This window comes from Ischnura elegans, chromosome 5, assembly GCF_921293095.1.
Source record: "Ischnura elegans chromosome 5, ioIscEleg1.1, whole genome shotgun sequence".
Classification (NCBI taxonomy): domain Eukaryota; kingdom Metazoa; phylum Arthropoda; class Insecta; order Odonata; family Coenagrionidae; genus Ischnura; species Ischnura elegans.
This window is the reverse complement of record NC_060250.1, coordinates 37929830-37943779: the sequence shown is the minus strand read 5'-3', so window position 1 is coordinate 37943779 and position 13950 is coordinate 37929830. Positions and strand designations below refer to the sequence as shown.

General features: G+C 38.3%; 1 protein-coding gene across 1 annotated transcript in view; it reads left to right on the top strand.

Annotated features, from left to right (window-relative positions):
- LOC124159669 (transmembrane channel-like protein) overlaps window positions 1-13950 on the top strand; it is a 112959-nt gene that overhangs the window by 95520 nt on the left and 3489 nt on the right. The window contains exon 17 of the mRNA XM_046535576.1: window positions 1886-2314. Within this exon, the coding sequence (XP_046391532.1) occupies window positions 1886-2314 (429 nt within the window). The remainder of the gene's footprint in view (window positions 1-1885; window positions 2315-13950) is intronic.

The window sequence follows — 13950 nt, the reverse complement described above, 5'->3', positions numbered from 1 at the left end:
AATTCGTTTGAGGCGTAAAAATCCCTTCTGAATCTTCTTTTCGTTATTGGGTGGTATAAGCATACTTATCCCTAGATAAAAAGTTTAGCTCTACGGCCTCAAGGTCAAATGGGGAAAGAAACACTCCATGGCCGTAACAAGGGACCTCGTCACAGGTATAAACAAAACACTGTGTGGTATGCTGGAACGGGAAAATTCACAGCAGTGACCAACCCCAGCCTCTCAACCGGAAACCCTTCACTAACACACGATCAACAGTGTAGAAACCTTCGCGAGGGTTGTGGGACCTCGCTAAGGCTGCTCACGTTGAAACCAATCACTCGCTTAACTACGAAGGAACCTTCGCGAGGGTTTTGGGGGGCCTCGCTAAGGTTGCTCAAGTTAAGAAACACACACACACACAATCACACAAGCAACACTTACTCCGTGGGTATAAACTCCGGGAGAATATGCTCAAAACTGAGCGATGGAACTGCCACCTGGACGGGAAAAGCGGGTTAAGAAACACACACAATCACACAAGCAACACTTACTCCGTCGCTTTTCCCGTCCAGGTGGCAGTTCCATCGCTCAGTTTTGAGCATATTCTCCCGGAGTTTATACCCACGGAGTAAGTGTTGCTTGTGTGATTGTGTGTGTGTGTGTTTCTTAACTTGAGCAACCTTAGCGAGGCCCCCCAAAACCCTCGCGAAGGTTCCTTCATAGTTAAGCGAGTGATTGGTTTCAACGTGAGCAGCCTTAGCGAGGTCCCACAACCCTCGCGAAGGTTTCTACACTGTTGATCGTGTGTTAGTGAAGGGTTTCCGGTTGAGAGGCTGGGGTTGGTCACTGCTGTGAATTTTCCCGTTCCAGCATACCACACAGTGTTTTGTTTATACCTGTGACGAGGTCCCTTGTTACGGCCATTGGAGTGTTTCTTTCCCCATTTGATACTTATCCCTTTTACTGCCAGCCCATTTCAGGTGGTATGTGCGAAGACTGCAAAGGCTTTTTTTCCGGAATTAGAAACATTTCAGATTTAAATAATTTTCAGCTACTTGATTTAATGAAATTTGTCTAGATTTTTTTCCCAATTCTTAAGATGTATTCACATCTTATAACCATAGATAGATTATGGGGGTTTACCTAAATTACAGCCGTTGAAAAGGCCACAATCATTAAAAAAAAGTGAAATAATTCGGTCCGATTAATCGGCCCCTGGCAGTTTTCGCTCAACCTGCGAGGGACGATTTATCGGCCCGGTGGCTGTAAAAGGGTTAAACATAGATTTAAAATTTTCATGAGATTAATTTTTTAATAATAATTAAGGGATCTTGTAGTCTCTGAAAATTCTCGATCACCGCCGGGATTTGAACCCGAGCCCACCCCAGATAGCACAGAATCCTCCGTATCTAATTCATATGCAGATACTATCCATTGACTACCGCTTCGTCGCTTTTCGTCAATGGATACTATCTGCATACGAATTAGATACGAAGGATTCTGTGCCATCTGGGACAGGATGGGAAGCCAACAATCTAGCCAACACATCTACTATTCCCCACCAGTGGCGCAGCGAGGGGGGGGGGTTTTGGGGGATAAACCCCCCTGCCAGAGATCAAATAAACTTTTAATTTTAATCCATTTTACTTCATTTGATTAATATGCTTACAGAAGAGTGTAAGGATTAATAAAATATCCCTCAGAAAGTCAAAAACCCCACCACTTTGAACCATTTATCTAAAAAATTTCTGGGGGAGGGCCCCCGCACCTCCCACTTATCTTGGCGGGTATACCACATACCCCAGGTCTAGTTGCGCCGAACACCCCCCTACCCTTAATTTCTAGCTGCGCCCCTCTTCCCCACTATAATAGTGGCACATTGCTCTGCTCTCCTTGTTCTCAGGATGGGCATGTTCTTCTCGCCCGGCCTGCCCGCTTTGAACCTCGCCAAGTTGGCCATCGTGCTGTACGTGCGCTCCTGGATCGTGCTCACGTGCAACGTGCCGCACGACGTGGTCTTCCGCGCCTCCCGCTCCAACAACTTCTACCTCGCCCTGCTCCTCACCATGCTCTTCCTGTGCGCCCTGCCCGTGGGCTACGCGCTCGTCTGGGTCGAGCCCTCGTGGCACTGCGGGCCGTTCGCGGGCCGCGACCGCATCGCCTCCCTCTTCACCTCGTCCGTGCGGGCCGCACTGCCCAACCAGCTGCGGCCCGTGCTCGACTACGTCGCCTCCCCCGCCCTCGTCATCCCGCTGCTCGTCCTGCTGGTGCTCGTCGTCGCCTACCTGGTTTCGCTAGCGGCCGCTCTCCGGGAAGCCAACGATGACCTCAGGTGAGTGAGCAATAGGGTAGTTTCCTATCATTTTTTTATTGCCTAAATTGAAAGATTATTACTCATGGAGTGCGTATTTCACGCTTTTAGATTTTCAAATGACGATATCTATTTTTCGCGATTAAATGAAAAGTGAAAATTTTTAAGCGCGCGAAAACGCGACGGCTAAGTATGAATGCTGGGAAAACTCCGCGTGACGTCGTTCTGCTTCCCGCTGCCGCAAGTGAGGTGACCTTGGGTCGAGGCTTTGAGCGCTGATAAGACGCAGGATGCTAGCAGGTAGCAGAGTACCCTGCTAGCAGGTAGCGCTTGGCTTAAATAAGGATTATTAATACCTTATCAAACGAAGAAAACTTTCCGACCTTAGCCAGTTTTAATAGGTGATTATTAAGACATGTTTCCCTGAGCTCTGTGCCTCATGCATGCATTGGTAATCTCAGACGATGTAAAACTCCTATCTAATCGTATATAAACTAGTTCCCTGTGAAGTCACGTGGAGTGGCATCGCATGGGCGCCAATCTGGCCTTTTTCAAATGAGGATAAAATTGACCATTGCCATTCGTCTAAACCGGTATTTCTAAAACCAAATAATTTGAATATTATGAATACACTAATGGTGGATAACGATTCGCAATCAATGCCTTTCGTTTTCTTTGATGGAGGAAACCTCCCCATTGCAGATTTCTGTGGCGAATATCGCTATCGAATATATAAAAGAGGATGTCTGATTGTCTGTCCGCTATCCAACGAAATTATCGATGGATTCTTCTCATTATAGAATTATCATCCAATTTCGTCGGCAAATTAAGTCAGGGTTCCGCTAGCAGGGTTAATCTAGCGATTTGATCGATGGATTTTTCTTCCTCATTGGAAAATCCTCTAAAATCGCTGGCACATTAATGACTTTGCCTGGTTTCGCTATTTAGTTGGGCCCTCTTCGTTTCTATAGCGTTGAGGTGTTTTTCCCCGTCCCATCCCTTCCGAACCTATCCTACCCCAGAGGCGTCGACGGGCTCCTATCGCGGCGGCGCACAGTGGGCTGAAATCGAAAAAAGCTGGTCAAAACCTCAAAATCGATTTTTTTGAGTGCAGAAATTGAAACTTTGCACAGTTGTTGTCAATACTTTGGTTCATTTTTTGACGCAAACTGTTTTTCATAGGTAATTTTTTAAACAAATTACTTGGCCTCAAAGTTGAACATATTTCGCAAAAAAAGCCCTGATTGAAATTCAGCATGTTAAAACTAATGCCACACCTTCTGTATTGATTCAATAGAAACAAAAATTTACATTATTATTATGCGGTTTATTATTGTTAATTCATGGCAACTTTGACGACAAAGTTGCATTATTTGTGGCCGATACGATACAAAATGGCGGACCCTGTTTTTCGTCGAAATTTTGTGTTCGTGTAGGATTATAAAAAAAGAATCGCCGAATTACCTCGAGATATTTACACTATATATAGGAGTACAACACAACCTATAGAGTATGATACCAGAAGGAGAATTGCGACCACCTGCGACGCCGAAATTAAGATCGATTTTTCGAACGTGCGGCACAGTTCGGAGCTTGCTGCTGGCCACGAGGATTACCGTGCTCGACGGACGTTGGAAAGTGAATCTATTAGCAAGTGAATTGTGTATAAGATATAATGTATTTAGTGCCACATTTATTGTGCATTACTTATAGTTTAATTTCTTCGCTGTCATGCGATATTTATCTTTGATACGATACAAATTGGAGGACTCTGTTTTTCGTCGAAATTTTGTGTTCATGAACGATTATAAAGAAGGATAACCGAGTTACCTCGAGATATTTACGTTGAATTACAATAAACGTTTTAGAGTGTTCATTCAAAAAATCAACTACGACCGTTAGCATCAAGCAAAATAAAAATCGATGTTTTGCCCCGCGCGTAGTCTACGGCAGCTCCGCGATGGTATGGAATGCCGTGACGGCGTAATTTACAATTGATATGTATAGTCAAATAGACTATTTTTGATTACATTTTTGGTCTTTAAATAAATGTTTCACATTAGTTTTTGGTAGTTTAATTCAAAAAGTAAATAAAAATAAATAATTAATATCTGGTTCACTCTTAAAATACTATCGCTTTAAAAAGGTTTAACTTTGTATCACTAGGTATTCTCTCACTCGTATTATGTTTACATTTATGAATATTAAATAATTTTCTCCGTTTAGGGGGGGGCGGCTGGGCCCCATGGACCTATCCCTTATATCCGCCCCTGACAGGTTTCATATTTCTTGATTGAAGCTTTCGCGGTTCGTGATGACAAAATCGACGTACGGGTATATGCCGCGTGATGCTAGGGGATATTTGGCCCAAATCTCAAAATGGAATTATATCTAATATTATTCTTAACTCTCCTAGTGGAATCGAGGAAACAAAATGCTGTATCCGGGTGATAGACAAGGATGGGAAAGCTGATCCTGACGGAAATCACGCAAGCATCAGAGGGAGAAAGGTTGAAAAGATTCAAATGTCTCCTCAAATTTCAAAGCGAGTAACCTATAATTCTCTTGATGATGTCACTGTTGTCAAGAAGACGAAAGCTTGGGCGTTGAACCGATGCGCAGCGGAACCCGTAAGTTAGAAGAGAAAAATGATGCTGCGAAATCTTACGATTGAGAATGATTTTGTGTAAAAAAAAACACATTATCTTGCTTCAAATTTTCTTCAACGGCTTGTATTGCAAATACCAGGCCACCCAGCAACTATCTCTTGCTATTACGCTATTTAAAGCTGGAAAGTAATTCATTGATTGGGTGATTCATCAAAATTAGCAGCCCAAACTGTGATATGTGTGGGTATATGGAATATTGGACGTAAAAGTAAAAAAATATTCATCGGGAGGAAAAATCTGAAAAGTTGAAAAAGTCGATTAGTTTTCGAGATATATCGACTTGAATTAACATGGGAGCCTTATGGGACTAAAACTTTTTCAATTTTTTTATGTATTTATAAATATGAGAGGAACATGACATTCCCTTGACATAAACTAGATTTTTTGGTTGATTTTTTGGTGTGGTTGTCAATGCGATGAATCAATATTTAGTATTTTTTATGATTTTTTGAAAGTGCCCCATGCTTTCCTTATGGCACTACGTAAAGAATTTTTTTGACCAACTTGCAATCATCGCAGGACAAATTCCTTGAAACGCAAGATACTAGATTTTTTGGTTGATTTTTTGGCTATCTCGGAATTTTCATATGTCGAAACAATTCCGAGGAATAAACGATTTCGATTTTCCATTGTAGAGGTGGTCGAATTTTCAATCTTGGATTTCGGCGTTGAGACATGTGCCATATGAAAATTTGGAATCTCGAAGAAAAACCGTTAGAGGGTTCTCCGAACTCTCACGTTTGAGCTTACTTTCGCCGTATCCCTCTTGGGTTATTCATAATTAAATTCCGAAAAATGTCCTGCAAGCGAAAAATCATTGTCGCCATTTTTTTGTGGAGCATGCAATCTTGAATATCTTAGCAACCGTTTAAGCTAGAGGAATGAAATTTTCAGAGTAATAATATTATTAAAATGGTCAACCTTTGCAATGATGACCATTCCGCTCGATCGATTCATGTGCGAGTTATATCGATACGAATCTCCTTGGATACGCTTTAATCGCTAATAACTTTTTTATTAATCAAGTTTTGAACATGAATGTCATACAAAATACGACTGAAAATGTCATTCATCCGACAAAAGTTAAATCAAGCGAATCAATTGATAAGACTCGAAGTTATGATCGATACAAGGTTGTATTCGATTGAGCCATTTTTTGGGCTTATTTACATAGTTACGGAAATAAAAATTTTAACAATATGTAGGGAAAAAAATGAATTATGCGCACACATAAATTATTTAGATGAATTATGTTTCCTAATGAAGATACATCGATTTGAATTTATATCTTTTTGTATTAGGCCCCCGTAAGAAATACACGCATCCCGTCTGTCTACGTCACCAATATAAGAACATAGGCTAAATTTTGAAAGCGGGGATATTAGAGAAGGCAGGGATAAGGGAGTGACCATAGAAGGGATATCAATAGGATTGCGGATTTTACAGTACAGATGTCAGCAGTGTCTAAAGTACGATTCGATTAGTATAGCAAATACGCAAATTGGCATAACTTGATAAGTGTGTACGTTGGACCAATGAAACTTGGTAAACAGGTACATCTTGGTATTCCTCACGATACTCTATGGTAGTATGTTTTGTATTCAGTCTCACGTTCGATATATATCGAATCTACTTTTTCTTAAAATATATCGAATTGCTATAACATGTAGGATTTAACATTCAAGGACATAGTTTACTAGGGATTAAATAGTAGATACCCATAGACTGGATTTAAAACCAATAGCATTGCGGATTTTACAGTACAGATGTCAGTATGATCGAAAAATCGATTCGATTATTATAGCAAATACGTAAATGGGCATAACTTCCATAGATTTACCGTTGGATCAATGAAAATTGGTGATTGGGTACATATTGGTATTCCTCACGATGCCCAATGAAAATTTGTTTTGTACGTAGTCTCACATTCGATATATATCGAATCTACTTTTTCTTAAAATGTATCGAATTGCTATAACATGTAGGATTTTACATCCAAGGACATAGTTTACTAGGGATTAAATAGTAGATACCCATTGACTGGATTTTAAACCAATAGCCTTGCGGATTTTACAGTGCAGATGTCAGTATGATCGAAAAATCGATTCGATTATTATAGCAAATACGTAAATGGACATAACTTCCATAGATTTACCGTTGGATCAATGAAATTTGGTGATTGGGTACATATTGGTATTCCTCACGATGCCCATCGAAAATTTGTTTTGTACGTAGTCTCACATTCGATATATATCGAATCTACTTTTTCTTAAAATGTATCGAATTGCTATAACATGTAGGATTTTACATCCAAGGACATAGTTGACTAAGGATTAAATAGTAGATACCCATAGACTGGGTTTTAAACCTATAGGATTGCGGACTTTACCGTACAGATGTAAGTATGATCGAAAAATCGATTCGATTATTATAGCAAAAACGTAAATATGCATAACTTCAATAGATTTACCGTTGGATCAATGAAATTTGGTGAATGGGTACATATTGGTATTCCTCACAATGCCCAATGAAATTTCGTTCTGTACGTAGTCTCACATTCGATATATATCGAATCTACTTTTTCTTAAAGTATATCGAATTGCTATAACATGTAGGATTTTACATCCACAGGCATAGTTGACCAGGTATTAAATAGTAGATACCCATAGACTGAAAATTAAACCAATGGGATTGCGGACTTTACCGTACAGATGTCAGTATGATCGAAAAATCGATTCGATTATTATAGCATATACACTAATTGGTATAACTTGAAAAGTATACCCGTTGGACCAATGAAATTTGGCGAATGTGCACATCTTGGTAATCCTCACACTGCCCAACAGAAATATGCTTTGTATGTTGTCTAACGTGCGATATATATCGAATATGCTTTTTCTTCAAATATATCGAACCGCTATAACATATAGGATTTTACATCCAAGGGCATAGTTGGCCAGGTATTGTATAGTAGATACACAGACTGAAAATTAAACCAATAGCATTGCGGATTTTACAGTACAGATGGCAGTGTAATCGCAAGATCGATTCGATTATTCTATCAAATACGCAAATTTGCAAAACTTGATTAGTTTATACGTTGGACCAATGAAATTTGGCAAATGGGTACATCTTGGTATTCCTCACAATGCCCAAATTAAACATATTTTGTGTATAGTCTCACGTTCGGTATTAATCGAATCTACTTTTTCTTAAAATATATCGTATTGCTATAACATATAGGATTTTACATCCAAGGACATAGTTGACCAATATAATTATGTGGAAGATAGCCATAGACTGTAAGTTAAATCAATAGCATTGCGGATTCAACAATACAAATGCCAGTATAATCGAAGAATGAATTCGATTATTATAACAAATACATAACATTGGCACAAGTTGAATAGTGTATCCGTTGGACCAATTAAATTTGGTGCTTGGTACATCTTGGTATTCCTCACAATTCCCAAAGGTAATATGTTTTGCATGTAGTCTCACGATTGATGCATATCGAATATGCTTTTTCTTAAAATATATCGAATCGTTATAACATAGGATTTTGCATGCACGCACATAGTCGACCAGGAATTTTAGTGTTGATGATCAAAGATTGGAAGGTAAATCAATCGGATTGCGTATTTTCAATGCACGTGTCAGTATACTTGATAATTCGATACGATTATGATAGCAAATATGCCAAATCTTTTTTGCAAATTGGAATAACTATTTTTTAAGACCAAAGAAATTAGAGGAATCGTTACAATTCAGTATTTTACAAACTGCATTATGGACATTCGTTTTGCAAGTGGAATATCTTTATATATTTTTCTAAAGAATCTGCGTTGTATTTTCAAGAGTGGCTTATCACAATGCTTATGGACTTTAACAGTTGAAAAATAACCACATAATCAACACTCTCTTGAAATTTTTAAAACCTTATTCCGATTATGTGTCAATGGTTAACTTAATGGATCAAAGAATCAATTATCCGTCAAATAAAATCACATTGAAAATAACAAATATTTCTAACAGTGAAAAATTTAGTTCCTTACCCTTTCAAAAAACGGCGGGGAAATTTTTGAATATTATACCACTTATGGGCACATGACTCGAAAATATGTGACACAACTATGTTTCCACCCCCCTAATTACCCGCTTGATGAATTCAAGCGCCCAATCGACTCGTTTTAATTAATGCTATAGTGGATGGAGCTGTTGAAGATAATTCTGTGATTTCGCCGATCAAAACGAGGCGACGCACAGTGGGCGGAAATCAGAAAAAGCCGGACAAAATTACAAAATGGCTTTTTTTGAGTTATAATCTTGAAACTTCGCAATTATACTCAAAAATGATTTAAATTTATGGATATGCACTTCATTTAACATAGATCTCGCCCGTTACTGAGATACAGAGGCTCAAACGTGAACAAATTTCCATAAAAACGCCCGTCTTCAACTTTCTCTGAAAATCTTCCAAAGTAAGTAGATGGTGAAGTTATGGATGGATTCTTGCGGAATAAAAAACCACACAATCTGTTGGCATGGGGTTTTTTCTTTGATTTTCCTTAATCTTAAAGAATATCATCGATAAATTGTTACCGTGCAGTTACAAAATGGCGGACACTGTTTTTTGACAAAGTTTTACATTTAGGTAGAGTTTCAAATGGGTTTTCGCCAAAATCGCGCGGAGTAACTTATATGAGAGCATTTTCTAAAGATTTCTTGAGGTTCTTATGCAGTTATCGTTGAAATAAGTTTGCGTCGCCGGAAATTACATCGATTTTTCGATCGCGCGGCAGGGTTAGTCTCCGCCGTTGGATTAGCCGCGACGCGGTAAGGTTATTGAAGCTTTATGGGTTTTAACGCTCAGCATTCACCGTTTTTTATGTTTTGCTTCAAGACACCGATTCTCAAATGGTCTATGGTGAAGACTTTGGAGGTTTTTCAGCCGAGGTAAGTGCACGTTTCATTGAAGCTCATTCCGTTTTCTTTGGATACGATCGAAGACCATGCTTCTATTAAAAGCGTTCAAACCTCGAAAAAGTGAGTTGTTTTCCTGGGACTCATACAAAAAAGACCTACCGGAAAGATACCAGCTGACACCCTTATACCTTCTTCACTCTCCGATCTCTGACCCTCAGGATTCTACTTCGAAAACGGTCGTTTTATGACACCGCGGAGCGTTGACCGTCTTAACGGGGTATTTCCACGGGAACTTCTAGGTTTTTAAAATGTGTATTATACCCTCAGTTCTACTTTGACTTATAGATTACTCGTTTCAAAGATAACTTATTTCAAAGATAACTGCATAAGCACCTCAAGAAATCTTTAGAGAATGCTCTCATATAAGTTACTCCGCGCGACTTTGGCGAAAACCCATTTGAAACTCTACCTAAATGTAAAACTTTGTCGAAAAACAGTGTCCGCCATTTTGTAACTGCACGGTAACAATTTATCGATGATATTCTTTAAGATTAAGGAAAATCAAAGAAAAAACCCCATGCCAACAGATTGTGTGGTTTTTTATTCCGCAAGAATCCATCCATAACTTCACCATCTACTTACTTTGGAAGATTTTCAGAGAAAGTTGAAGACGGGCTTTTTTATGGAAATTTGTTCACGTTTGAGCCTCTGTATCTCAGTAACGGGCGAGATCTATGTCAAATGAAGTGCATATCCATACATTTCAATCATTTTTGAGTATAATTGCGAAGTTTCAAGTTTATAACTCAAAAAAAGCCATTTTGTAACTTTGTCCGGCTTTTTCCGATTTCCGCCCACTGTGCGACGCGTCGCGACGTGGCGGCCATTTGTTGCTTTCACATATCTCTTTCGTATAGTGGAAGTTTGAAAATAAAATAAAGGAATGCAGGTGTGATACGTAATCCTATGTGACTTTGTGCAATTATCAAATTAGTCATTAAATGTTTTACTTCGACACAGCGAACGGATACGATATTTGTGTGCTGATGATAAAAATAACCAATATAGCACGGCGCAAAATACCAAGCGGTGATAAGATTGTGGAAAAATAAAAGTATACGCGACAAATCTTCAATCCCATCAGTACCATGTCAAGCATATACAATTGTGATAAATATAGGTACTAACAACATGAGCATGTGCTTAAGAGGTCTCACATCAATCGCGTGCTCATTTGCGAGAAAATGAAGGGGTCATCCAGTTGGTCATATCTCGAGTCCAGGGTGGGGCTTGGAGGATTTTCTTGAAATTTGCGTGATAGTCTGCATTGAGGGCACACGCAAATCGAATGAAAGTCACCTGTGCACCGCAAACACTGGCCGCGGTCGTTTTGAATAAGCCTTTCCCTCAATAATGGAGGCGGCGAAATTAACTGCGTTCGAATTTAAAAATGGAAAAAATAGTTTGAAAATCTAAAAAATCCATTCTCTCGTGCATTAATGCAGATAAATAGTGGTTAAAATGCAGTCTATGCTACTCAGTTGTTCAACCAGAGTGATCATCTTAAGGTGCCATTATCATTTATAATCATGTCACCTACTTCAATTTTACTACGTGATTCAACCCCGAATGGCTGTTTATAGAGTACGAGGATAGTTCAATTAGATTAATGGGTGTAAACAGGGTTGATTAATTTAAATCACATTGATTTAAATCATGATTTAAATCACGATTTAAATCACTTGATTTTTATTTTAAAAAATCAGGTGATTTAAATCATAATGTGATCTATAGGTATGTACATGATTTTTAAAGAGTCAAGAAAAGGAAGCTGTAAGTATATAATTTTGATTTTTATTTCTTAATTAGTACAATGAATCGACAGTTATCAGCACAATGGTGGCTCTTAAATAGAAATGATACTGTATGAATGCATGTAACATGAAAATAAAAAAAATGGCTTTGGTTATAATACTAGTGTATCCGTTGAAAAAAAATTGTTTTCTGATTTAACTTCTAAGCGTAGGCACCATACAAAGTTGCAATTACAGAATTTTCTAAACTTCATATGCTTTAGAACCGCATAATATAGTACATTTGATACTTCCAATGGCAATTTTATATTTTGCTGGTGTAATTTTTAATTTGATACCATTGGCATTTCCATAGTTCTCTCCCCTGATTGACTAAATGTTGTATTAAGTTTAGAGTATGTTGCCTCTTATTGTTTCTGCAAACGATCATTCTCCAATATGCTGCCCAAATAGTTAGTTTTGCAAATAACTGAATTTTTGATGAATGGAGAATCATAAAAATCTCATTTAAATCAATAAAATCTGATTTAAATTTAAAAAATCAACAAAACTGATTTTTTTGAAAAAAAATCATGATTTTTATCAACCCTGGGTGTAAATGCTTCTCTTTGCAATATTTTATTTTTTTTCTAGACGGATAAACTCAGATTTTCCAAGAAAATATTTGAATTTTTCAAATTTATTTGTTTTCAAGGTAGAACTATTACTATTTCTAGTAATTACGTCGAAGAAGATTAATTGGCAGTTGAATACTAAAAGAGCGGATGAGAAGACGTTATTAAGCGCACGTGAAAACAAATGAATGGGGAGAATATTTTTCGTCGTAATTTATCTTTCCCATCCATCTGTCGAATTTTTTTAATCAATTGCGAATACGGATAATGAGTCGATTTAAAAATTCGGTTGATCGTCCACTGGCAGCGACGATGTGCGGCTCCGAGCTCACAGCGACATGAGCGTCAACTGGTGGCTATTTGCAGTGGATCCGAGGCATACGATTGCCGTGTAATATCTCACGGTGGGCTGAAATCGAAAAAGCCTGGCCAAAAATCAAAAAATCGATTTTTTTCTTTTCACATCGGGAATAGTAAATCAGCATTTAAAATCTTCCCGGGCATGTGAAACTTGAGCTTTTTTCTAAATAATTTGTTTAATTTTTATAGCTTGCCAAAAATATTATAGGTATTTTTCTTTATTATCCAATGACCAAAAGTTCAAGCTCAAAGACCCAATAGAAATTTTTAATCATCATTTACCTTATACATTGCTCTTTTTTTTGCTTAAACGTAACTTCCTCCACGGCTGATTAGAGCACAGATTTTGCTTTTAAAAATTCTTTACGCGGCCCTAGCGTTGTGCAAAAATTTGCGACTGCGTGAGTGTATCCACTGAAGACCGTTTTACACAGGGCACGTACTTGCATAATCTGACGTTTGTAAGAAGGTGCAGTCAAAATTGCGTCGAGTAAAGCTGTGAATGACTAGAACACATGCGAGAATGCGTGGACCTGAAATGAAAAAATAGCCCCTATTCTAATTTCTTTCGTGCATTCGCGCAATTCCAAGCCATAATGAGAAATTAATGCAGTTCTAACCTGCGCAGTTCGCGTTTTAAACTATTGCTATGGACAAAAATACAAACTCTCAGAAAAGAGAAATCAATGCAGTTATAACCAGAGGTGGATTAAGAATCAATATTGGGGTCATGACCTGGGAAGAGAGGGGCATTTTTCCGTGAACAACTTTTTTAACTACCCATTTTTTACGCATTTTGGAGCCTAAAATTTCATTCTTATCCTTAACAACCGATGAAGTTTAACATTTTTAGACATTTAAGAAGCTTAAGAGTGGAGAAGAAATAAATAGCCTAAGGAAACGATTAATCTAATAAACTTTTAAAAAATTTGATAAAATTTTGGAGGGGGCATCATGACTCCTCTGCCCCCACCCCACTAAATCCGCCACTGGTTCTAACCTGCGCAATTCCTTGCTCCGTGTAAAATGACCTCCAAAACCGTTATCTGACTGGACTATGATGATACGAGCACGTTTCTGTGCTTTGTCGCTTGTTCGGTGGACGGTGAGCCATCGTTGAGGGACTAGTAGATGGCTATAACGGAAAAGGAAGACCTCGAATGAAATATATGGAACAGGCAAAGAAGGATGTGAAAGAGGAGAAATATGTAAGTGTAAAAAGATTAGCTGATAGGATAATTGAGTGGAGAACTGCGTAAAACAATCTTAGGTTT